Raw genomic sequence first — 27,191 nt, forward strand, 5'->3', positions numbered from 1 at the left:
TGTTGGCAATCACAGAGGTCAGACGTTTCTTGTAGTTGGCCATCAGGTTTGCACACATCTCATGAGGGATTTTGTTCCACTCCTCTTTGCAGATCTTCTCCAAGTTATTAAGGTTTCGAGGCTGACGTTTGGCAACTCGAACCTTCAGCTCCCTCCACAGATTTTCTATGGGATTAAGGTCTGGAGACTGGCTAGGCCACTCCAGGACCTTAATGTGCTTCTTCTTGAGCCACTCCTTTGTTGCCTTGGCCGTGTGTTTTGGGTCATTGTCATGCTGGAAAACCCATCCACGACCCATTTTCAATGCCCTGGCTGAGGGAAGGTGGTTCTCACCCAAGATTTGACGGTACATGGCCCCGTCCATCGTCCCTTTGATGCGGTGAAGTTGTCCTGTCCCCTTAGCAGAAACCCCCCCCCCAAAGCATAATGTTTCCACCTCCATGGGCAGCATTCCTCCTCCTCCAAACACAGCGAGTTGAGTTGATGCCAAAGAGCTTGATTTTGGTCTCATCTGACCACAACACTTTCCCCCAGTTCTTCTCTGAATCATTCAGATGTTCATTGGCAAACTTCAGACGGCCCTGTATATGTGCTTTCTTGAGCAGGGGGACCTTGCGGGCGCTGCAGGATTTCAGTCCTTCACGGCGTAGTGTGTTACCAATTGTTTTCTGGGTGACTATGGTCCCAGCTGCCTTGAGATCATTGACAAGATCCTCCCGTGTAGTTCTGGGCTGATTCCTCACCGTTCTCATGATCATTGCAACTCCACGAGGTGAGATCTTGCATGGAGCCCCAGGCCGAGGGAGATTGACAGGTCTTTTGTGTTTCTTCCATTTGCGAATAATCGCACCAACTGTTGTCACCTTCTCACCAAACTGCTTGGCGATGGTCTTGTAGCCCATTCCAGCCTTGTGTAGGTCTACAATCTTGTCCCTGACATCCTTGGAGAGCTCTTTGGTCTTGGCCATGGTGGAGAGTTTAGAATCTGATTGATTGATTTCTGCTGTGGACAGGTGTCTTTTATACAGGTAACAAACTGAGATTAGGAGCACTCCCTTTAAGAGTGTGCTCCTAATCTCAGCTCGTTACCTGTATAAAAGACACCCGGGAGCCAGAGGGCAAACGTACAAAATCAGCAGGGGATCAAATACTTTTTTCCTTCATACACACATCTCTGGAAAAAATTAAGAGACCACTGCAAAATTATCAGTTTCTCTGGTTTTAATATTTATAGGTATGTGTTTGGGTAAAAATAACATTTTTGTTTTATTCTATAAACTACTGACAACATTTCTCCCAAATTCCAAATAAAAATATTGTCATTTAGAGCATTTATTTGCAGAAAATGACAACTGGTCAAAATAACTGTTGTCAGACCTCGAATAATGCAAAGAAAATAAGTTCATGTTCATTTTTAAACAACACTAATGTTTTAACTTAGGAAGAGTTCAGAAATCAATATTTGGTGGAATAACCCTGATTTTCAATAACGGCTTTCATGCGCCTTGGCATGCTCTCCACCAGTCTTTCACATTGATGTTGGGTGACTTTATGCCACTCCTGGCGCAAGAATTCCTGCTGGAAAAAAACAATCCTCAGAGTTGGGGAACAATGTCAGAGCAAAAGGAAGCAAGTTTTCTTCCAGGACAACCTTGTACGTGGCTTGATTCATGAGTCCTTCACAAACACAAATCTGCCCGATTCCAGCCTTGCTGAAGCACACCCAGATCATCCACCAAATTTCACAGTGGGTGCGAGACGCTGTGGCTTGTAGGCATCTCCAGGTCTCCGTCTAACCATTAGACGACCAGGTGTTGGGCAAATCTGAAAATTGGACTCATCAGAGAAGATGACCTTACACCAGTCCTCTACGGTCCAATCCTTATGGTCTTTTGCAAAACTCAGCCTTGCTCTTCTTTGCTTCTCATTGATGAAGGGCTTTTTTCTAGCTTTGCACGACTTCAGCCCTGCCCCTAGGAGCCTGTTTCGAACCGTCCTCGCCATGCACTTCACCCCAGCTGCTGTTTGCCATTGTTTTTGTAGGTCACTTGATGTCATCCTACAGTTGTTGAGTGACATTTGAATGAGTTGGCTGTCATCCCGGTTAGTAGAGAGTCGTTTTCGCCCTCTGCCGGTCTGTAGCTTTGTTGTCCCCAATGTCTGCTGCTTGACCTTGTTCTTATGAACCGCCGTCTTTGAAATTGTAAGGATGGAAGCAACCTGACGCTCACTGTATCTCTCTGCCAGTAAAGCCAGAATTGAATCCTTCTTTTCCTCACTCAAAACTTTCCTTTTCAACTCTTTTGGCATGGTCAATAGTTATTTTTTGATTAATATTACTTTTGAGGTACTATTAGCACTGTTTTTACCATACAGCTGGTCCTATTGCAAGAGGATAGTGATGACAACAGCAGTGGTTTTTATACTTTTCCTCATTAAATAAGATTTGGTTCAGGTGATCACCTAATCAGTACCTAATTCAGTAGAATGAGGTGTGTCTGTGTTGGAATTCAACAGACACTGGAATGGAATGGATGTCATACATGTAGAGATGCTGATTTAAGAAAAATGTGCATTGGTCTCTTAATTTTTTCCACAGCTGTATGTGTATATATATATATGTATATATTTGCGAAAAAACAAAACAAATGGGGGATTGGAAGTGATGCAGACAATTACATTGATTGAAGCTACAATCTATCTGCAATATTAAAGCTGATCTACCCCCTAAAAAAATATACAAAAAAGAAATACAAAAACATATGGAAGAAGGTACTCTGGTCAGATGAGACTAAAATTGAGCTTCATGGCCATCAAGGAAAACGCTATGTCTGGCGCAAACCCAACACCTCTCATCACCCCAAGAACACCATCCCCAGAGTGAAGCATAGTGGTGGCAGCATCATGCTGTGGGGATGTTTTTCCATTGGCAGGGACTGGGAAACTGGTCAGAATTGAAGGAATGATGGATGGCGCTAAATATAGGGAAATTCTTGAGGTAAACCTGTTTCAGTCTTCCAGAGATTTGAGACTGGGACGGAGGTTCACCTTCCAGCAGGACAATTACACTAAGCATACTGCTAAAGCAACACTCGATTGGTTTAAGGGGAAACATTTAAATGTCTTGGAATGGCCTAGTCAAAGACCAGACCTCAATCCAGTTGAGAATCTGTGGTATCACTTAAAGATTGCTGTACACCAGCGGAACCCATCCAACTTGAAGGAGCTGGAGCAGTTTTGCCTTGAAGAATGGGCAAAAATCCCAGTGGCTAGATGTGCCAAGTTTATAGAGACATACCCCAAGAGACTTGCAGCTGTAATTGCTCTAAAAGGTGGCTCTACAACGTATTGACTTTGGGGGGGTGAATAGCATTGCACGCTCAAGTCTTCTGTTATTTTGTATTATTTCTTGTTTGTTTCACAACAAAAAAATATTTTGCATCTTCAAAGTGGTAGGCATGTTGTGTAAATCAAATGATCCAACCCCCCCAAAATAATCCATTTTAATTCAAGGTTGTAAGGCAACAAAATAGGAAAAATGCCAAGGGGGGGGGTGAATACTTTCGCAATCCACTGTATGTTCTAATTAGCAACCAGAAGTGTTTCAGTTAAATACTCATCCACTGTTTTCAGATTCAGATCACATCTAAAAAGATATTAAAGGGGAATGGATAGATTTGATAAAAGATGCATTCGAAAAGTATTCAGACCCCTTGACTTTTTCCACATTTTGTTACATTGCAGCCTTATTCTAAAATTGATTAAATAAATAAAAATCCTCATCAATCTACACACAATACCCCATAAATGACAAAGCGAAAACAGGTTTTTGAAATTTTTGAAAATGTATTAAATATATACAGAAATACCTTATTTAGATAAGTATTCAGACCCCTTTGCTATGAGACTCAAAACTGAGCTCAGTTGCATCCTGTTTCCATTGATCATCCACCTGTGGTAAATTCAATTGATTGGACATGATTTGGAAAGGCACACACACGTGTCTATATAAGGTCCCACAGTTGACAGTGCATGTCAGATCAAAAACCAAGCCATGAGGTCGAAGGAATTGTCCGTATAGCTCAGAGACAGGATTGTGTCGAGGCACAGATCTGGGGAAGGGTACCAAAACATTTCAGCAGCATTGAAGGTCCCCAAGAACACAGTGGCCTCCATCATTCTTAAATGGAATTAGTTTGGAACCACCAAGACTCTTCCTAGAGCTGGCCTTCAAGCCAAACTGAGCAATCGGGGGAGAAGGGCTTTGGTCAGCGCTCCAGAGTTCCTCTGTGGAGATGGGAGAACTTTCCAGTAGTACAACCATCTCTGCAGCACTCCACCAATCAGGCCTTTATGGTAGAGCGGCCAGACGGAAGCCATTCCTCAGTAAAAGGCACGACAGCCCGCTTGGAGTTTGCCAAAAGACACCTAAAGGACTCTGACCATGATAAACAAGATTCTCTGGTCTGATGAAACCAAGATTGATCTCTTTGGCCTGAATGCCAAGTGTCATGTCTGGAGGAAACCTTGCACCATCCCTACGGTGAAGCATGGTGGTGGCAGCATCATACTGTGGGGATGTTTTTCAGCGGCAGGGACTGGGAGACTAGTCAGGATCGAGGGAAAGATTAACAGAGCAAAGTACAGAGAGATCCTTGATGAAAACCTGCTCCAGAGCGCTCAGGACCTCAGACTGGGGCGAAGGTTCACCTTCCAACAGGACAACGACCCTAAGCACACAGCCAAGACAATGCAGGAGTGGCTTCGGGACAAGTGTCTGAATGTCCTTGAGCGGCACAGCCAGAGCCAGGACTTGAATCCAATCGAACATCTCTGGAGAGACGTGAAAATAGATGTGCAGCGACACTCCCCATCCAACCTGACAGAGCTTGAGAGGATTTGCAGAGAAGAATGGGAGAAACTACCTAAATACAGGGGTGACAAGCATGTAGCATTTTACCCAAGAAGACTCTAGGCTGTAATCACTGCCAAAGGTGCTTCAACAAAGTACTGAGTAAAGGGTCTGAATACTTATGTAAATGTTATTTCAGTTTTTTTATTTTAATAAATTTGCACAAATGTCTAAAAACCAGTTTTTGCTTTGTCATTATGGGGTATTGTGTGTAGATTGATGAGGGAAAAAAACGATTTAATAAATTTTAGAATAAGGCTGTAATGTAACAAAATGTGGAAAAATTCAAGGGGTCTGAATACTTTCCAAATGCACTGTATGTCTGTCTCATTATTACTAAATTTTTATCAGTTTGAGTGACTTAACAAGTGCTGAAAGGCTTTATATCACAAGAACACATATACGCACACGGACACACACACACACACACACACAGAGAGAAACGCACCCTGGAGGTAGTACTTTAACAACAGAGAACAATCTGCCCTCCAAATGTCACCAAAATGAAATTAAAAAAAGCCAACAGTATGCATTATTCACCCAGTTTCAATTAAGGCTGGGTAAAGCTAGCCTCCCATTGGTACGGTGCAGGGTGGAATAACTCACACAGCCTGGGCCTCTGCTAGACAGCTAGCCATGGAATCTCATCAAAACATTGTACCTCTGTTTCTGTTCCCCCTGACTTCCCCTTGCCTGGATGGATTGATATGGACCTCGCTAATTTGACTAAGGCCAGGAGATTTTCCTGACCATGTGATCTAACCAGGAAATACTCTGGGCCCCAGGTTGAAGCCCAGAGACACACACACTAGGTCACAGACATGCAGTAAGTCTCACATATCCACCCACCAGAGCAGACATCTGTGTGTATGTGTGTGTCTGTGCTTGCATGTGGCGTATCCAGTAGTTGTGCCCGTCTGTCTCATGTCTCTGATTAACATAAATGTGATCTAATGTGCAAAAACTCCAGATATCTCAGTAACCATGGCAACAGCTGCCTCAGCCCATCGCCTCAGTTTGAGTGTAATGGCCCAGGACTGGCATGTGGCTGAGAGCAAGGGAGATGGGAAGAAAAGAGGGAAAGAAAGAGGGAGGGAAAGAGTGTGGCTGTGGCACACTTCTCTACCCCTTAACACTAAAACCGCTGGGCCTCGAGGGGCCTCGAGGGACCCCCCCAAGCTAATGAGCAGTCATTTTGACTGCAACATTCTAACAGTGTAATTAATACATTTCATTTATGCGATCGCAAAAATAATCATTTGGTTGTGTTTATTGAGGTCTAAGGCAACAGAATACGATTTCTATTTTATTTCAAATAACACAATAGCATTTTAATTAGTTTGTTACTGTAGGCTAAATGAAAAACATTTTTCAAGTGAGTGCCTTTGTTACAACTATGAAACAGAAAGCGTATGTGTTGGAACAGGGTAACAGCTTCTTTTTATAACGACCAAAAAATAAAATACCCCAACCACCAAGACGCACGGTCAGCAAGACGTGTTGTCAAATGATGAAAATAGCAGTAGACTAAACATCATTTTAAGCACCAAGTGGGCTTGATAGTGAAAATCTGCACAAAAGCAATAATGTAAGTCGGAAGTTTAAATACACTTAGGTTGGAGTCATTAAAACTCGTTTTTCAATCACTCCACAAATTTCTTGTTAACAAACTATAGTTTTGGCAAGTCGGTTAGGACATCTACTTTGTGCATGACACAAGTAATTTTTCCAACAATTGTTTACAGACAGATTATTTCACTTATAATTCACTGTATCACAATTCCAGAGGGTCAGAAGTTTACATACACTAAGTTCACTGTGCCTTTAAACAGCTTGAAAAATTCCAGAAAATTATGTCATGGCTTTAGAATCTTCTGATAGGCTAATTGACATAGTTTGAGTCAATTGGAGGTGTACCTGTGGATGTATTTCAAGGCCTACCTTCAAACTCAGTGCCTCTTTGCTTGACATCATGGGAAAATCAAAAGAAATCAGCCAAGTCCTCAGAAAAAAAATTAAGGCTTAAGGACAACAAAGTCAAGGTATTGGAGTAGCCATCACAAAGCCCTGACCTAAATCCTATAGAAAATGTGTGGGCAGAACTGAAAAAGTGTGTGCGAGCAAGGAGGCCTACAAACCTGACTCAGTTACACCAGCTCTGTCATGAGGAATGGGCCAAAAATCACCCAACTTATTGTGGGAAGCTTGTGGAAGGCTACCCGAAACGTTTGACCCAAGTTAAACAATTTAAAGCAATGCTACCAAATACTAATTGAGTGTCTGTAAACTTCTGACCCACTGGGAATGTGATGAAATAAATGAAAGCTGAAATAAATCATTCTCTCTACTATTATTCCGACATTTCACATTCTTAAAATAAAGTGGTGATCCTAACTGACATAAGACAGGGAATTTTTACTACGATTAAATGTCAGGAATTGTGAAAAACTGAGTTTAAATGTATTTGGCTTATGTGTATGTGAACTTCCGACTTCAACTGTATGTGTCAATATGACAGCAGTCAAAAATAGTCTTTATACGTCAGATACCATGGAGAATTACTGTTTCTTTGTCATCAAAATGGAGGTAACGCATGATCTCTCTGAAGCGACTCTGTGACAGGGTTTCTCCAAAGAAAAGTACATTTACATTTTAGTCATTTAGCAGACGCTCTTATCCATTTTTATTTTTCATACTGGCCCCCCGTGGGAATCGAACCCACAACCCTGGCGTTGCAAACGCCATGCTCTAACCAACTGAGCTACATCCCTGCTGGCCATTCCCTCCCCTACCCTGGACGACGCTGGGCCAATTGTGCGCCGCCCCATGGGTCTCCCGGTCACGGCCAGCTACGACAGAGCCTGGATTCGAACCAGGATCTCTAGTGGCACAGGTGGCACTGCAATGCAGTGCCTTAGACCACTGAGCCACTCAGGAGATAAGTACCCCATATAAGTCTGACCAGAAGCTCTCCATATACACGCTCTTCCCACCGAATGCTCCACGGACATACAGGATTGAAATGAATGCTTCCAGCTCATCAACAGACAGATAAGAGGCAGTGTCTCCTTGCTCCGTGAGCACTTTAGCCACAGTACAGTCCCTGAATGCTGTAGCATGCCCATGTCACATAAACAATGAAAGCTGGTGAGTGCATTGCTGATGTTTTTTGCTTGAGATGCTCTCTCAGTGATTACATTTTGTGCTGATAAATCGTCCCGTAGCATTGTCACTGGCTCGTTCCATCTAAAATGGTGGTGTCCTTTCCTCTCTCTTTCTCCTGTCTCACCGTTTCATTTGGTAGTGGCACGGACACTTTCTCAGTATGCACCTTTCTGGCTTTTCTGTGCTTAGGCCTCAGAGGTGTAGGTTATTCTGTGTACTCCAAGTAGCCCAGAGTAGACTGATAAAACGGCTTGATTTGGTGGAAGGATATAGGGTACCATTTTAAGATAACAATTTGAACATACCAATACAATAGAATGGCACGCCCTGTTCTTCATTCACAATTTGTGATTACATAATTAGGCATTGTTCGCTTCCCCTCACTCATCAACTCACCCATTCTCCCTCATCATACTTTACGTCATTTATTTCATCGGTTCATATACACTACCGTTCAAAAGTTTGGGGTCACTTAGAAATGTCCTTGTTTTCGAAAGAAAAGCATTTTTTTGTCCATTAAAATATCTAATTGATCAGAAATACAGTGTAGACATTGTTAATGTTGTAAATGGCTATTGTAGCTGGAAACGGCTGATTTTTTATGGAATATCTACATAGGCGTACAGAGGCCCATTATCAGCAACCATCAGTCCTGTGTTCCAATGGCACGTTGTGTTTGCTAATCCAAGTTTATCATTTTTAAAAGGCAAATTGATCATTACAAAACCTTTTGCAATTATGTTAGCACAGCTGAAAACGGTTGTGCTGATTAAAGAAGCAATAAAACTGGCCTTCTTGAGTATCTGGAGCATTCCATAAAAAAATAGCCATTTACAACATTAACAATGTCTACACTGTATTTCTGATCAATTTGATGTTATTTTAATGGACAAAAAAATTGCTTTTCATTCGAAATCAATGACATTTCTAAGTGACCCCAAACTTTTGAACGGTAGTGTATGTGTGAAATTAGTTTCGGTATAGTTTAGGTTCAGTTGAGGCAATTATCGGGGTGATTATCAACTGGGCACAGCCTATTCCACTGTCAGGAGAAGGATGAGCAATGAGGGAAAACCCATTTAAAAAATGACATGCCGTCATAAAACTGGTTATAACTCCAGTTATGTTTGTGATATTATGATTCTAACAACGGCAGCGTGTTACAGTATATAGACTTATTTAGGAAAAGTCCAGGACGGAGGGGGGCATGACTTAAAAAATGGCAGTCATACATATTTACAAAAATTAATGAGCAGTCAAAATAATTGCTTTAGCGGTTCTAGTGTTAAGGAAAATGAAAGAGTTAAAAGACCTCAGTTGAACTACTGTAGAATCAGGGCTGAGTGAAACATACTGAGAATGTAATGTACTGGTATATACACAGACATGCTAAAGTAATCCATCTAATGTTAACCTTTTCCAATGACTTCAATCTTCCCTAGCTCCCATCAGTGGTCTATTGAATAATGAAGTGAGGCTAAGACCATATACAGTATAGTCCAGTGGTTCCCAACCTGGGGTACATGTACCCCTGGGGTACTTAAGAAGGCTCATAAGAATATAGGCCTACTGGTAAAATGCACGAGGGTACTTTGTGGGTTCTCAGGACAGAGCAAAATCTGATTTGGGGTACAGTAACCAAAAAAGGTTGGGAATCACTGGTCTAGTCTACATCACAATCATACCTTGTGCAGCATTTTACAACTATAGGAGATGTGGATTAATAAAGGGAAACATTTTCATTTTATGGCCCATTGCAAGTGTGTGTGCAGAGCAGTGGCACTCACAATGAGCTTGAGGGGTTGGAGTATTAACATAAATGTACTTTAGCAAATGAGCCATGCCGAAGAGACGGGATAGATCGCTGTTGGCTAGGTCTCCTGTTGCTAGTGCCCAATGAAGTGCCTTGAGCTGGAATGTGTGTGTGTGGTAGGGGGGGAAAAGGGCTGTTTGTACAGCTGTGACAGGCATTCACCACACTATTGGACACTATTGCCTCTCCAATGTCCAATTCACCCCTCTGATCTCTGGACGTGTGTGTGTGTGTGTGTGTAAGTGGTGGGCGCCACTACCCCGTCTGGACAAGTGCTTAAGGGGGGTGAGTATTTGAGAGATGTGGTACATTTTCTTGAGGCGCCTGAAAATGGCAACAGGAATACAGAGGAGAGGAGCTCATGTGATCTGATGTACAGACCGAGAGACACATACTCCTCATTTAACCAACAATGGGAAGCTTCAGGACAGACACACACACACCAGGGTTTCCATTAGCCGGTAATAGCCGGCTTTTGGCCCTCCCAAAAAATATGAGAAGCCGATAAATCTAATTGCCGCAGGCCACTTGTTCAGGAGAAGAAAAAAATCCCATTGCAAAATAATGCTTTTTAGCCTATTCATTGATGGAAATACCAGTTGATGGAAATACATTTTACCGGTCAGTTGATCGGTCTATAGGTTAATTTGAATAATTTTGTGGAATTAAATTGCAGAGTGTATTTTCGTAAGTTGTTATGCATCTTATCACATGTGCACAGCATACAGATACAGCTCTGTCATATAGCTACTGCTACAGCTCCTCAAACAGCTTGTTCATTGCTGCTTGAGTGAGTGCTTTTACAAGCCCAATCATTGCGCAACAATTCTAAATGCAATCACGTGTTAAAAACAGTTTTGATGGCAGGTAGCTTAGTGGGTAAGAGCGTTGTGCCAGTAACCGAAAGGTCGCTGGTTCTAATCCCAGAGCCGACTAGGTGAAAAATCTGTCGATGTGCCCTTGAGCAAGGCACTTAACCCTAATTGCTCCTGTAAGTCGCTCTGGATAAGAGCGTCTGCTAAATGACAAAAAAAATAAAATAAAAAATAGAAAAAGAGCTACTATTTTATTTCACAACTGGTAATTGAAGCACCCTTCCCATTCGCCATTTAAGTGCATAGGCAATGGTAGACAGGCTTCAGCGTGTCACACACCACTTTGCAATGAGCTGGAGGCAGTATGCATTTTAGAAACATACTTTTTGTTTTTTACCTGAATGTTTTACTTCATATTTTGAGGCAAGTCTTACCTCGCTTCAAAGTAGCCTAGCCAAAATCTGATTCCGACCATAGAAATGTGGAGGCAATTATTTTATAAAGACTTCCATATGCCATTGAAACCAGTAGACTATTTCTCTCATGTTCTATTTGTTTTCAAATCAACATTCTTTCATTGTTCAGTAGCATAAGACTACATCTTTAGATCTCTCCTCTTTCTAAATTTTTAACTGCTATTTTCATATCCGTCACATGAAAATGCTCACGTGCGGTGCGCTTTTGACAAAGTGTTTTCCTGCTCATTGCATTAGGGAACGAACATTCGCGCATAGCCTACTGCCTTTTGCACATTGGTGCGCTTATAATGTGAAGAAATAACAGTTTATCAATATTTTAATCTAAACGCTCTGATCGGTTGCATCAGCCTCATTGCTTTTGAACGTTTTTTTAATGTATTGGTTGTATGAATTTGGGATCTATCGTCCCACAACTGTCCCAGAGTCTGTTTGGAATAGGCCATTTCTTTCTAGCACAGAACGACAAGCTGACCAATAGAATAGGTCAACTTTTCTACTATGGGGGGAAAGTAGATTGACATAAGCTAGTGATTTTGCAGTTCGTTACTCATCTTGTTGGCTGAGGGAAAGTCAATGTGGACAGTTACTCTAACATCTTCAAAGTATGCTTGGGCGATATAACGTTTATACCGTATACCGGGGTATTTCGAAATACAGACGGTTTGCGGGGGCTGCGGGCTACACCACTGCTTATAAACTATAAGTTAAGTATAACTATAAGAAATATAAGATGTGTCAAATAAATGATATCCAGCTCAGGGCTCCAGCTATGAATTTGGTTTGCTAACTTGCTAGCTAAGTGGCTTGATGTCAAGATCAAGCTTCTTGGTTACAGCAGAGACATTCAATCCTCTCCTGGATCAAGATCCCTGTTGCCTAAATTGTTTTGTGCGTCCCTTCCCCCAAAAGATTAAAACATTTTTGGGAAATAGCGCCACTTTTATATACCTCGGCACGATACAGAAACGGTATGACGGCATGAAAATCTGGATACCGCCCAACCCTACTTCAAAGTGCACATCAGAATTCGGTAAGGACAACGCACACCGTTGCATGTTCTGTTAAAATGAATTACCATAATCGATACGTGATTTGTCATTCTGAGCACTGTGGGTGGACGCCCTAATCAGGTTACGCACCCAATGCATATGGATCCAGTAAATTTCTAAATTTCCAGTAAATTAAAATGCTGCCGATCAAATGTCCGGCGCCACATTTTCCTAACGGAAACCCTGAGACACACACAGACAGAGCGACACACAAAGACAGACAGACACACAAAGACAGAGACACACACCAGCCTAAGCCACTTTATAAGGAAAGACAATCTGGCTGCTAGTCTGGAGGACAGAGTCATTAGCCTGTCCTGAGTGGCTCCAGTGTTAACGGTGAGCTAGCCCGGGTAATGAATATATCATCTGGACTTGTTCCAAATCCATTAAGGTTAAAAATGAAAGAATCCTTGAACAATAAACGCTATTATTCTACTGTGGTAAATGAGTGTGCGCATATGTGCTTGTGTGTGTAAGCGTAGGTGGAGTGCTTGTGAAGTGCTTGTGTGTGTGTTCCTGTGTAAATGTGCATTATTAACCTGGTAGAAGTAAGGGTTGGGCTCTGACTCTCCCACACCGTTGAAGTCCTCCACATTGATTAGCTGGAAGTCGAAGGTCAGGCCAGGGTTGGGGGCCTGGAACTGGGGCAAGAGCTGTACGTGGGGTAGGTTCCCCAGCTGCTTATAGCGCCAGTTATACAGGTTACACAGACTGGAGGAGAGATGGAGAACCATGTTAGCATTCATTCATATGGTTAGAGAATGGCACGTTAGCATTAAAAGGTGCTACACATAGGATTTTGTAGAATCTTGCATTGTAATTTCAGAAAATGTCCATAATATATCTGCCGCTAATATTGGAATGATAGTGTTTCACAGAAATACTTACCCGCCAGTGTTGTGATTGGCTGTGATATTCGCCTATTGATTTTTCCCGCCGGAGCGGCATCTTGTCAGACTGGAAAAGCTGTTCTGACTTTGTGGCGCTCATTTCCTGGCTACAGAAATTCTACGTTCGCTCAATTTCAGTTTGTGAGAAAACAAGCACTGAAGTGTATGGAATCACTGTACCATCTAAATCGCTAACAAATATACACTGCTCAAAAAAATTAAGGGAACACTTAAACAACACAATGTAACTCCAAGTCAATCACACTTCTGTGAAATCAAACTGTCCACTTAGGAAGCAACACTGATTGACAATAAATTTCACATGCTGTTGTGCAAATGGAATAGACAACAGGTGGAAATTATAGGCAATTAGCAAGACACCCCCAATAAAGGACTGGTTTTGCAGGTGGTGACCACAGACCACTTCTCAGTTCCTATGCTTCCTGGCTGATGTTTTGGTCACTTTTGAATGCTGGCGGTGCTTTCACTCTAGTGGTAGCATGAGACGGAGTCTACAACCCACACAAGTGGCTCAGGTAGTGCAGCTCATCCAGGATGGCACATCAATGCGAGCTGTGGCAAGAAGGTTTGCTGTGTCTGTCAGCGTAGTGTCCAGAGCATGGAGGCGCTACCAGCAGACAGGCCAGTACATCAGGAGACGTGGAGGAGGCCGTAGGAGGGCAACAACCCAGCAGCAGGACCGCTACCTCCGCCTTTGTGCAAGGAGGAGCAGGAGGAGCACTGCCAGAGCCCTGCAAAATGACCTCCAGCAGGCCACAAATGTGCATGTGTCTGCTCAAACGGTCAGAAACAGACTCCATGAGGGTGGTATGAGGGCCCGACGTCCACAGGTGGGGGTTGTGCTTACAGCCCAACACCGTGCAGGACGTTTGGCATTTGCCAGAGAACACCAAGATTGGCCGCACAGCCCTCCATGTGCTTGCCAGAGGTAGCCTGACTGCCATTAGGTACCGAGATGAGATCCTCAGACCCCTTGTGAGACCATATGCTGGTGCGGTTGGCCCTGGGTTCCTCCTAACGCAAGACAATGCTAGACCTCATGTGGCTGGAGTGTGTCAGCAGTTCCTGCAAGAGGAAGGCATTAATGCTATGGACTGGCCCGCCCATTCCCCAGACCTGAATCCAATTGAGCACATCTGGGACATCATGTCTCGCTCCATCCACCAATGCCACGTTGCACCACAGACTGTCCAGGAGTTGGCGGATGCTTTAGTCCAGGTCTGGGAGGAGATCCCTCAGGAGACCATCCGCCACCTCATCAGGAGCATGCCCAGGCGTTGTAGGGAGGTCATACAGGCACGTGGAGGCCACACACACTACTGAGCCTCATTTTGACTTGTTTTAAGGACATTACATCAAAGTTGGATCAGCCTGTAGTGTGGTTTTCCACTTTAATTTTGAGGGTGACTCCAAATCCAGACCTCCATGGGTTGATACATTTGATTTCCATTGATCATTTTTGTGTGATTTTGTTGTCAGCACATTCAACTACGTAAAGAAACAAGTATTTAATAAGATTATTTCATTCATTCAGATCTAGGATGTGTTATTTTAGTGTTCCCTTTATTTTTTTGAGCAGTGTATTTTGAATAACAAAACAGCTGTAAAACCTACATTGTTTGTTATTGAAAATATATTTGTTAGCGATTTAGACGGTAGCGATTCTGTACACTATTCAGTGCTTGTTTTCTCACATTACTTGAATTTGTGTATAATTTTTGCAACCAGGAAATGAGCTATTTCCATTAGATAACCCAGCCACAAAGTCAGAACAGGTTTCCCAGTTTGACAACAGATTTCGCTCTGGCGGGAGAAATCAAAAGGCAAATATCACAGCCAATCACAACACCGGTGGATAAGTAATACTGTGAAACACTATCATTCCACTATTAGCGGCAGATATACATTGTCTGAAATTACAATGCAAAAATTCCTTTATGTATTACCTTTAAAGAGAGATTCACTATTCACCACTCTAGCTTAGCGTCCATGTTAGTATACAGTACATAGTGAGGGCACTACTACTGATTAGCCAAGCCAATTAGACAGGGAGCCATGACCGTATTCACATGTATCAGTGGCTACTTAGAACCTATTGGATCATGGACATAGCCAGGAGGGTTTAATTGGTTAACAGACTAGTTATTTTTGTCTTGTCTTATGTTTAAGAGGATTAAGAGATGTCACACACACACACACACACACACTGTTGATATTTTTTGCACAAATGTTTGATGATCAAACCTAGCATGATAAATTATTTTCAAATTTCAAATGATTTTTTGCATGTTCAGACTTGTTTATGTTTGTTAGTTACAAATAATATGTTATGTATTCAGCATTTCTGTTTTAACCATATTCCCTGCTATGTCCCCAGTGTGCCTAACCCACCTGGCGCGGGCACGTCCCTGGGCGTCCAGGTCAACGGTGGGCACCCCTAGGCGTACGAAGCGGGTGAAGAGGGACTGCTCCATGTTGGAGTACTTCTGGAAGGCCATGTTCTTAATGACGGGGGGCAGCTGGTGGTGGTCTCCTATCATGATCCAACGCTTCAGCCTGCTGTAACCATCCTCTGGGTTCTGGAGAGGGAGAGGAAAGATAGGTCAGTGTCAAGGTTCAAGGTCAGTTCTTCTCCACAGAGAAGGGAAAATGGCTTGCATTTCAAACACCCATCACCGGCCCTGCACCTTTTCACACCTGTTCTTCACCTCCTTTCGTTCTCTCCATTCTCCCCCCTCTGCCTGTTAACTGAGTGGTGAACTTTGTGCGCCATCTATCTGGCTAGTAAATAATACTGTGAATGCAGGAGAGGTAGGATGGAGATGGAGACCGAGCCGAGCCTCACTGATGAGTTTGCTATTCTGCTGATTAGGAGGGAGAGTTTAATGAGGGTTTGACCCCAGACAAACCTGACATTACCAAGGCTCATATGTCGAGCCTGATTCAATCACCGATAGGGATCCAATGGAAGGAAAATGAAGGGTGGGGGATGTAGATTCTCATTACCGCCTACGATGGAAAGACAGCAGGCATGATGGGATGGATGTTTGCATTGATTGGAGCGAGAGGAGACTAAGAGGTCGTTGGCCAGGTTGATGTGGTTTAATAGTCTCCTCTGTAAACAGACCCTACTGCCATCTGCTATCTGAGGCTATTAGGCCCCAGCATGATGACCCCGTTAACACTGGATGGACCCATTCATCCTGAGTGACAAGGAGTTCTCTTCTCAGGTGAAGTATAGACCTAAATATGGGCTTTAGACCTGAACATTGGGGTTTAGCTCCGGTGGGATTTTGGGTCTGATTGTAGTAATTTACCTGCAGCAGGAGAGGGATGAAGGTCTCAATCTCCAGGATCTGAGCTGCTTCCTCCATCAGGATGTTGTCGTACTGAAAACAGAAGAACATTAGTGTAAGTGACGAGTTGCCTCTGACCCGAGTTCTGTGTGTGTGTGTCTGATCTTAGTGTGTGTAGTGTAGGGTAGAGTAATATTTGTGTGTGTGTGTGTGTGTGTGTGTGTGTGTGTCTGACCTTGAAGCCCAACTCCACCAGGTCATGGCGTTTGAGGGCAGCGTGGGTGCAGGTCATAGCGATGATCTTAGCCTCCTTCACTAGCAGATACTTGGAACGGTCCAGTCCACTCCTCAGCAGCTCGAAGGCTCGGAACTCCTGATGGACACACACACACACTAGTAAGAAGGTGGATCAGAGGGCTGGGGTTAGGGTTAGAGCTCAGGGGTAAAGGTTAAATCATCAGCATTGTCAGGTAGTGATGACCGGTTCAAAGGGCTGCACCACAGTGAGCAGATGTTTATCATAAGATGACATGATGGAATACAATTATCCTTGGACGTAAAAAAATGACGGTTCAACTCAATGCTCTAAATAAACACATCCAATACATCTGTTGAGAAAACTTTGCTTTGATGCCAAAATAGAGGACCATAATCAAGTATGTGTCCAGATATACAGTACCAGTCAAAGGTTTGGACACACCTACTCATTCAAGGGTTTTTCTTTATTTTTACTATTTTCTATATTGAATAATAGAGAAGATATCAAAACTATGAAATAACATATATGGAATCATGTAGTAACCAAAAAAAGTGTTAAACAAATCAAAATATATTTTATATTCTTCAAAGTAGCCACCCTTTGCCTTGATGACAGCTTTGCACACTCTTGGTATTCTCTCAACCAGCTTCACCTGAAATGCTTTTCCAACAGTCTTGAAGGAGTTCCCACATATGCTGAGCACTTGTTGGCTGCTTTTCCTTCACTCTGCGGTCCAACTCATCCCAAACCATCTCAATTGGGTTGAGGTCGGGTAATTGTGGAGGCCAGGTCATCTGATGCAGCACTCCATCACTCTCCTTCTTGGTCAAATAGCCCTTACACAGCCTGGAGGTGTGTTGGGTCATTGTCCTGTTCAAAAACAAATGATAGTCCCACTAAGCCCAAACCAGATGGGATGGCGTATCGCTGTAGAATGCTGCGGTAGCATGCTGGTTAAGTGTGCCTTGAATTCTAAATAAATCACTGACAGTGTCACCAGCAAAGCACCCTCACACCTCCTCCACCATGCTTCACGGTGTGAACCACACATGCGGAGATCATCCGTTCACCTACTCTGCGTCTCACAAAGACACGGCGGTTGTAACCAAAAATCTCAAATTTGGACTCATCAGACCAAAGGACAGATTTCCACCGTTCTAATGTCCATTGCTTGTGTTTCTTGGCCCAAGCAAGTCTCTTCCTTTTATTGGTGTCCTTTAGTAGTGGTTTATTTGCAGCAATTCAACCATGAAGTCCTGATTCACACAGTCTCCTCTGAACAGTTGATGTTGAAATGTGTCTGTTACTTGAACTCTGTGAAGCATTTATTTGGGCTGCCATTTCTGAGGCCGGTAACTGTAATGAACTTATCCTCTGCAGCAGAGATAACTCTGGGTCTTCCATTCCTGTGGTGGTCCTCAGGAAAGCAAGTTTCATCATAGCGCTTGATGGTTTTTGTGAATGCACTAGAAGAAACTTTAAAAGTTATTGAAATATTCCGGATTGACTGACCTTCATGTCTTAAGGTAATGATGGACTGTAGTTTCTCTTTGCTTATTTGAGCTGTTCTTGCCATAATATGGACTTGGTATTTTACTAAATAGGGCTATCTTCTGTATACCAACCCTACCTTGTCACAACACAACTGATTGGCTCAAACGCATTAAGGAAAGAAATTCCACAAATTAACTTTTAACAAGGCACACCTGTTAATTGAAATGAATTCTAGGTGACTACCTAATGAAGCTGGTTGAGAGAATGCCATGAGTGTGCAAAGCTGTCATCAAGGCAAAGGGTGGCTACTTTGAAGAATCTCAAATATAAAATGTATTTTGATTTGTTTAACACTTTTTTGGTTACTACATGATTCCATATGTGATATTTCATAGTTTTGATGTCTTCTCTATTATTCTACAATGTAGAAAATAGTACAAACAAAGAAAAACCATGGAATGAGTAGGTGTGTCCAAACTTTTGACTAGTACTGTGTCCAATGCAGTCATCTACAACAGGGAGGTCATACAAGGCCGTAAAAACATTTTTTTATATATAAAAAAGTCACATTCCATTACCTAAAAACAGGATTCTTAGCAATTCCTTTGAAAAAATATCAAAACAAGGAATGAAATGTAAGACAGTAATTGCACGTGACCTTGGATATCTTCACTTTCAGCTATCTCCTTTTCAGTCCTTTCTATCCTCAGGAGCAGGCTCGTGAGCATTTAAAGGATATTCACATTTACATTTTAGTCATTTAGCAGACGCTCTTATCCAGAGCGACGAACAGTTAGTGAGTGCATACATTTTCATACTGGCCCCCCGTGGGAAACGAACCCACACCCCTGGCATTGCAAGCGCCATGCTCTACCAACTGAGCTACAGATATGGGTTACTGTTCAATAGAAGCTTAGTGAGCAGCCGAGCACTTCAGAACAGATTCCCTTACAGGGCTCGTCTGAATGGGAAAAGCAAGATTGGGGGTGTTTTCCTGAAAGGGACCCGCTTGAATTCATAGAGACCAGGCAGAGATATCATAGCTCTATACTGCTGAGGCTGAGAGTGGGCTAGTGTGGGTATAAACCGGTGTGGGTACGAACCGGCCCGGCGTGGCTATTTTGAGGTGGCCACATTTGCGGTCAAGGGGCTGCGGGGGGGCTGAGGGAGGTGGAGCCTCAGAGGGCACTGGGAGAGATAAATATTTGATGCGTTACTATTTTTATATTAATATTAAACCCGATCAAAACATGTAATATTAATGAGGGCTATTTTTAACCCCCCGTGGCTCCTCAGTGGTTGAAGGGTGAAATGAATTCACAGACTGAAAGGAGAGGGGAAGAAAGATAAACAACAGCGTGAGGCTGGATGGAGAGAAATCCCAGCGGTAGACGGCTGTACACTGTGTTCCGGCTGTGTGTGTGTGTGTGTGTGTTGGCATCGTCTGCTGGGATGGCATCTCATAAAACACAAACATCTTTAAATACTCCTTGTAGGCAGCCAGGCAACAGAGCACTTTCATTCTCCTGTAATTCTAGAGGGAGATTCTAGCGTCTCTGAGTTGGGAGACAGACAGATATCTCTGCAGCAGCATCATGGGCGAGGCCGGGCTAAGTGAACATAGTAAGGTTCTCCCGTCTGATGTGATGCAGCCAGTGATAAGAGGGATGCCAGATAAAAATCAAGGCCACACGTACATGTTAGGATATTACCTCCAGTCAATAACTTCTTTATTGCTTCTGCGAGGTCTCGGCGTTGCTCCCATAAATCTCTAATGTTATTGTTCTCTCTATATAAAGACCGGACGCAACCAGGAGGGGCTGTATCTGAGCTGAGGTGCATGGCAAAGCAGTGTATGTGTGTGTTTGTATGTGTGTGCGTGTGTGTGTGTGCGTTTGTGTACACAGACTATGAATTTAGATCGCAGAGTGTGTGTGTGTGTGTTTAGGGAATGCAAGGGCCTGTAATCTTCCATCTGCATCTGGGGAGACATATAGCGGGTCTTGTGTCACTGCCAATGGGGGAGGAGGGGTAGCGGGGTGACAATCATGTCATTCCAACCAATATCTCACAGAACAGACTCATAAACAGAGAGAGTGAGGAGAGGGAGAGGGGGAGGAGAGGGATAGGAGGGAGAGAGGGCTGGAGAGAGATAAAGATGGTGGTGAATATGGAAAAGAAAAGAATAGCGCCATCTAGCACCATCTATCCAACCGCATCATATTACAAACTCCTAACATTACAACAGAAACAGCTGTTGAAATCTGATTCAATGCGATGTAACTGTGCCTGCAATGCTACTTCTTTAAAGAGTAGGATGCCCATAGGGAGAGAGGGTCAGAATCGGACCAATCACCAGTGAGCCCAGGTGGACCAGTTATGGTGTCAGTGGGGTAAACAGAATCATGTGTTCAGTGAGTGTGTTCCAGCCCCCACCTGGCCACACACACAGCTAGCTTAATGACCCGTGAGGAATTATGTGTGACACAATTACCACTGACTGGGGTGAAGATGATGTGTGTGTGTTCAAGAGCTTGTGTGTGACATGTTTAACTCTGAGTGAGGATCTTCTTGGCGTGTTGTGCATGTGCCTTCAGCTAGGTAAACATGTGATGTGTGTGTATGTGCCTCTACGTGATGTGCGTGTGGCCTGCCTACCTCCAGCTGGGTAAAGATCTTCTTGATATGTCGGTAGCAGCCCTCTGCGATGTCCATGTCTTCTTCGTAGGAGCGACCGTAGAACACAGGCTGGGGGGCGTTGGAGAAGTACTTGTGGAAGGGGAAGTGTGCTGCCACGGCCTCGGCCTCCACTGGACAGCCCTGCTTAGACCTGACCTTGCTCATGTACTCTTCCCAGCGAGACATCACCTACAGTGGGGAGAGGGAGGACACCAGACAGCCCCCCCGGATGTTATAGGTCTGGCTCTTTTTGGTATGCCGCACACATGCATTCTCACTCATATAGATAAACACAGTTGAGTCACATTCAAAGAGCATGCATGCTTCTTCATACAAACACTCTTTGCATCACATACAAAAGGGACGCAAAGTCATAGACATGGATGCAAACACAGTCAACACATGCATTTTATAGTAATAATATACTGGAAAATAACAAAATATAAATTCTATTTTCCCCTTGAGTGTCATGGGAACGTGTGGAACCGTAATATATTGTGATATTTTGAAACAAAGCCCATGCCCTCACAGGCACAGTTGCAAAACAAACTACGCAGCCTTAGGGAACTGTGGAACAATTAGCAATTTAATCAGTATTACAAATGGCGATGTAGCTTGACCATCTGCCTTAATAGGCCATAACGATTAACAGAGACCATTATCCACCCCTGATATTATCCATCAGGCTCATTACTGCCTGATGTCCAATCCCATACAGGGTCTTTGAGTGCTAAGGTGACAAGGCAGATGAGGGGGAACAGATAATACTCTTCATCTGACAGGAGTGCCCTGGCCTATAGACAGAGATCTCATGTATAACTATTTATGACAATTTTATGGAAGATATTTTGCTGAGTTGTCCATGATGTTGTGTTGATAGCTGGTGTCTGTTCTGTTTGCGTCTGTCCAAAGACAATAAAAGGTTGATGACAATAGGAATCAAAGAAGAGGGGAGCCCCCTGACTGGCATGGAGGATTTCAATGTGTTGAGTGAGGGGTCTGGCATAGACCATAGGTTCCATAAACCCCACTACAATACTAAGCCTGACACAATGACTGCGGTATCTGCTATTAAACCACTGTCTCCCTCCCTCCTCTGCCGCCCCTCTTCAACCATTGCCAGCCTCCCGTGCTCCCAGTTTCATCTTACTGACAGCATGCCTCCTCAGTGAAAGATCAACTCTTCTTGATTTTAGATCTGGGCTATTGTATGAGCTCTCAGGTCTTCTTAAGTTGACAGTTGCCTTGGGTTGTCTTCTCTTTGTTTAAAAAGGCTGTTGTCTATTCTGGGCTATTCTGCTGATGCAATGCTGCCTGATGCATAATTGTCTGCTATGGCATCCTGGAGCCAGTATGCAGTATTTAGGTGACAGAAGTAAACAGAGGATAAGGTATAATAACTGAGGGGTTGGTATAATATTTTGGTATTTGTTGTTGAGGCAGATATGAAGTGAAAGGAAAATAGATACTGACACTTATTGAACTGGGATGTGGCCAGCACAACATTGATCAGCAGACTTTATCCCCTTGAATTTTGATTTTAGAGATACATTTTATTCTCGATTTTTGCAGGTCAGGATATCAGGAATGAATGATTAATCTGTAAACGCATGTGTCCTCCCTGTACTGGAAAGTGACATACACACGTTCACATCCAACCACACACACACCCAGAACCCACACACCCCTCCTGTACTGACCTGGTAGAGGTAGAAGTGTCCGGCGGTCTCACAGGTGTAGGACACGTCTCCGGGGACGTCCAGACTCTCCTGCAGACGACCAACCTCACTGAGCAGCTCCAGCCTCCTTGCCAGCACGTAGTTCACACGCCCATACCTGAACAACATACCGCATTACATCAGCCCCTTCATACTATGAAAACCTCAACTCTGTTACAATAATGTCACTTAGTCTGTTTGTTTTACCTCTTGAGATGGGAAAACATGGTTTTTCTGACATCTAGTAACATTTTTTAAAATTTCTTAAATTTATTTCAACTTTATTTAACCAGGTAAGCCAGTTGAGAACAAGTTCTCATTTACAACTGCGACCTGGCCAAGATAAAGCAAAGCAGTGCGATAAAAACAACAACAGAGTTACATATGGGGTAAAACAAAACATAAAGTCAAAAATACAACAGAAAATATATATACAGTGTGTGCAAATGTAGCAAGTTATGGAGGTAAGGCAATAAATAGGCTATAGTGCAAAATAATTACAATTAGTATTAACACTGGAATGATAGATGTGCAAGAAATGATGTGCAAATAGAGATACTGGGGTGCAAATGAGCAAAATAAATGAATACATGAACCCTATTCAAGCAAAACATCCTATTCCTATAATGCTGATAACAGTCTCAACCTCCCCTTCACATTGCCTGCCTGCCCTTCCAGAACCGAGGGTCATACCACATCATTCTGAGGGGAAATGTTAATGTTTTGAAGAGAACTGAAGCCTAAACCTGTGACATCACAGCCTAGGGATAATGAACCCCTAAAATATGTTCATTATCATCATCATCCTACACGTGAGAATCAGCTGGCATCAAGTGGATAATCAAATGTAAAGTACACAAACGCTAACTCAACGCTCTGTATTAATAGCGTTGGTTGTTGAGGCGATGGGAGCTAATTGCACAAAACTAATAGCTAGATGGACCAAATTGCCTTCGTCACTAATAATGTATACATACCATTGATCACATATATTATTTACCACAATTGACTAGTATTGAATAAATACAGTGCACAATAAACAAGAGTTGTTTTTTCAACAAACGGAAAAGACAAAATCACAGTAAAACCGAGTCATCTTGTCTAGTCAGGTGTCCCGCCACAACAAACCAGAAAGCCGATTAGCATTAGTAGGTGGCACTGGGACATGCTATGTCAGATGTCACCCAGACACAGTGCTGTGTGTGAGATACTTGAGGTAGAGACCTATACATATATATCCCGCTAAGCTTCACAGCAGAGGATTCAAACAGAATTACAACGTCCGACGACGTTAAATGAAAAAGTGGCGACCTCGTTTCCCTCCTCACAAAGCAGCCCTCTGCTCCAACATCCCAGGAGAGAAAGAGAGAAAACGCAAACTGACCCATTTAGTCATGAAGTGCTTTCAACTTCCACAAAAGCTCTATATACACCCGCGTCCGCCGTCCAACCAGTATTTCAATATCTCATTAAAACTAGTTAACTGAGAGAATGTGTATAACTGTGTATTTATAGCATTTTACATGTTTTATTAAAAGGCAACATATTCTATATTAAATGTCACTGTAAACTACCATTGGTTGAGCACTGAGAACAGAGAAGGCCTCTTCGCCTGTTTATTTTCCATCCCATAGCCTATACAGTACAGTGGTAATTAGTTTCCCCAGCTGACTCCTTCCTCGTCATTAGACCGGAAGGAAGGAAGGAGTGAATGTGGAGTAAGTCAGTGTGCATGTTCTTAGCAGTATCCTCCTCGTCCTCTCGTCCTGGTACTGTAGCTAGCTGTAGCTGATCTGCATAATGCAATGGTGCTCCTCCAGAGAGAGGGCCGTCACATCCACTCATCATCTCATCTCTGCTCTATGCAACAAGGAGCTGTGTTCAGTTGACAGGAAACAGGAGAAAATCATTCGGAGGACCATGCATGAACTCCTAATACTAAGGCCGCGATTAAATACAATTTCGGGTTATGGTCATTGCGGCTTTTCCGCACCTCGGAGTCACAGTACCTCAAGGCACTGAATGAGACACAGACACATAGCCACACACATACAGAGTTCCCCAAATTGTGTGGGTGGGTGAACTACTGTGGCTGCCCTGAGAACTCTAGCGTGTTTCCTAACGGTGAGAATCTGCTCCCTGTATCTGTGTGCATGCACCAGGGGTCTGCAACAATGAGGGACCACCTAGGGCTCAAATCCACAGCCTAGCAAGGTCTTGAAGAAGACCCAACCAGTTTTGGTAGCCAATCGGTCCTCCAAATAAAACTCTAAAGCCACCACATGTCCTGCCAAATGAGTCCCAAATGGGACAGTGAGACCCTGTACAAGGCCCAAATGTTGAGAGCACTAATCAGGATGGAATGGTTGGTGGAAATAGTGGGTGGGCAAGGGGAAACAGCAAGCAGGCCCTAATGAAGATAAAGCCATGACCAGGGTGGAGTGTATGGGGGGTATCGAGTGGCTCTGTCTGTTGACTTGGACTAATTATGTGTGGGACCAGCTGGGTATACTTGTCACTGTACGTACAGTCGTGGTCAAAAGGTTTGAGAATGACACAAATATTAATTTTCAAAGTCTGCTGCCTAAATTTTTATGATGGCAATTTGCATATACTACAGAATGTTATGAAGATTGATCAGATGAATTGCAATTAATTGCAAAGTCCCTCTTTGCCATGAAAATGAACTTAAACCCCCAAAAAACATTTCCACTGCATTTCAGCCCTGCCACAAAAGGACCAGCTGACATCATGTCAGTGATTCTCTCGTTAACACAGGTGAGTGTGTTGACGAGGACACGGCTGGAGATTACTCTGTCATGCTGATTGAGTTAGAATAACAGACTCGAAGCTTTAAAAGGAGGGTGGTGCTTGAAATCATTGTTCTCCCACTGTTAACCATGGTTACCTGCAAGGAAACATGTGCTGTCATCATTGCTTTGCACAAATAGGGCTTCACAGGCAAGGATATTGCTGCTAGTAAGATTGCACCTAAATCAAGAACTTCAAGGAGAGAGGTTCAATTGTTGTGAAGAAGGCCTCAGGGCACCCAAGAAAGTCCAGCAAGCGCCAGCACCGTCTCCTAAAGTTGATTCAGCTGCGGGATCGGGGCACCACCAGTGCAGAGCTCGCTCAGGAATGGCAGCAGGCAGGTGTGAGTGCATCTGCACGCACAGTGAGGCAAAGACTTTTGGAGGATTGCCTGGTGTCAAGACGGGCAGCGAGGAAGCCACTTCTCTCCAGGAAAAACATCAGGGACAGACTGATATTCTGCAAAAGGTACAGGGATTGGACTGCGGTAAAGTCATTTTCTCTGACGAATCCCCTTTCCGATTGTTTGGGGCATCCGGAAAAAAGTTTGTCCGGAGAAGACAAGGTGAGCGCTACCATCAGATCTGTGTCATGCCAATAGTAAAGCATCCTGAGACCATTCATGTGTGGGGTTGCTTCTCAGCCAAGGGAGTGGGCTCACTCACAATTTTGCCTAAGAACACAGGCATGAATAAAGAATGGTACCAACACATCCTCCGAGAGCAACTTCACCCAACCATCCAAGAACAGTTTGGTGACGAACAATGCCTTTTCCAGCATGATGGAGCACCTTGCCATAAGGCAAAAGTGATAACTAAGTGGCTCGGGGAACAAAACATAGACATTTTGGGTCCACGGCCAGGAAACTCCCCAGACCTTAATCCCATTGAGAATTTGTGGTCAATCCTCAAGAGGCGGGTGGACAAACAAAAACCCACAAATTCTGACAAACTCCAAGCATCGATTATGCAAGAATGGGCTGCCATCAGTCAGGATGTGGCCCAGAAGTTAATTGACAGCATGCCAGGGCGGATTGCAGAGGTCTTGAAAAAGAAGGGTCAACACTGCAAATATTGACTCTTTGCATAAACTTAATGTAATTGTCAATGAAAGCCTTTGACACTTGTGGAATGCTTGTAATTATACTTCAGTATACCATAGTAACATCTGACAAAAATATCTAAAAACACTGAAGCAGCAAACTTTGTGAAGACCAATACTTGTGTCATTCTCAAAACGTTTGACCACGACTGTACAGTACCAGTCAAAAGTTTGGACACACCTACTAATTCAAGGGGTTTTCTTTATTTTTACTATTTTCTACATTGTAGAATAATAGTGAAGACATCAAAACTATGAAATAACAGATATGGAATGATGTAGTAACCAAAAAAGTGTTAAACAAATCAAAATATATTTTATATTTGAGATTCTTCAAATAGCATAAATAAAAGTAAAACCCTTGAATGAGTAGGTGTGTCCAACCTTTTGACTGGTACTGCATGTGTAACCCTAATGTGTGTATGTGTTCAGTTGGGCGTGTGTGAGAGTGTGTGTGTCTAACACCACGTGGCGTTTCCTCACCTGCTGAAGTCCTTCTCAGTCTCCAGTGCCTCCTCTCCGTGGCCCATACGTAGGAGGTGACGCTCGTCTATGTCCAGAGCTATGATCTTCTCAAACAGCTGGTTCAGAGCCTGGAACACACAGAATAGAGGTGAATGCCTGCACACACACACACCTTACAGTGTTGCAGGGTGAACAGAAAGGGGACACAAGGCTTCCAACAG

The 27,191-nt window shown here is 43.3% G+C and overlaps 1 protein-coding gene across 1 annotated transcript in view; it reads right to left on the reverse strand.

Annotated features, from left to right (window-relative positions):
- Nucleotides 1-27,191, reverse strand: part of aqr (aquarius intron-binding spliceosomal factor) — an 81,848-nt gene that overhangs the window by 27,712 nt on the left and 26,945 nt on the right. The window contains exons 24-30 of the mRNA XM_041847960.1: nt 26,989-27,098; nt 22,576-22,711; nt 20,855-21,064; nt 16,679-16,816; nt 16,465-16,536; nt 15,539-15,726; nt 12,776-12,947 (exon numbers count right to left, since the gene is read on the reverse strand). Coding sequence (XP_041703894.1) covers nt 12,776-12,947; nt 15,539-15,726; nt 16,465-16,536; nt 16,679-16,816; nt 20,855-21,064; nt 22,576-22,711; nt 26,989-27,098 — 1,026 coding nt within the window. The remainder of the gene's footprint in view (nt 1-12,775; nt 12,948-15,538; nt 15,727-16,464; nt 16,537-16,678; nt 16,817-20,854; nt 21,065-22,575; nt 22,712-26,988; nt 27,099-27,191) is intronic.

The sequence above is a fragment of the Coregonus clupeaformis genome, chromosome 25, assembly GCF_020615455.1.
Source record: "Coregonus clupeaformis isolate EN_2021a chromosome 25, ASM2061545v1, whole genome shotgun sequence".
Taxonomy (NCBI): Eukaryota; Metazoa; Chordata; class Actinopteri; order Salmoniformes; family Salmonidae; genus Coregonus; species Coregonus clupeaformis.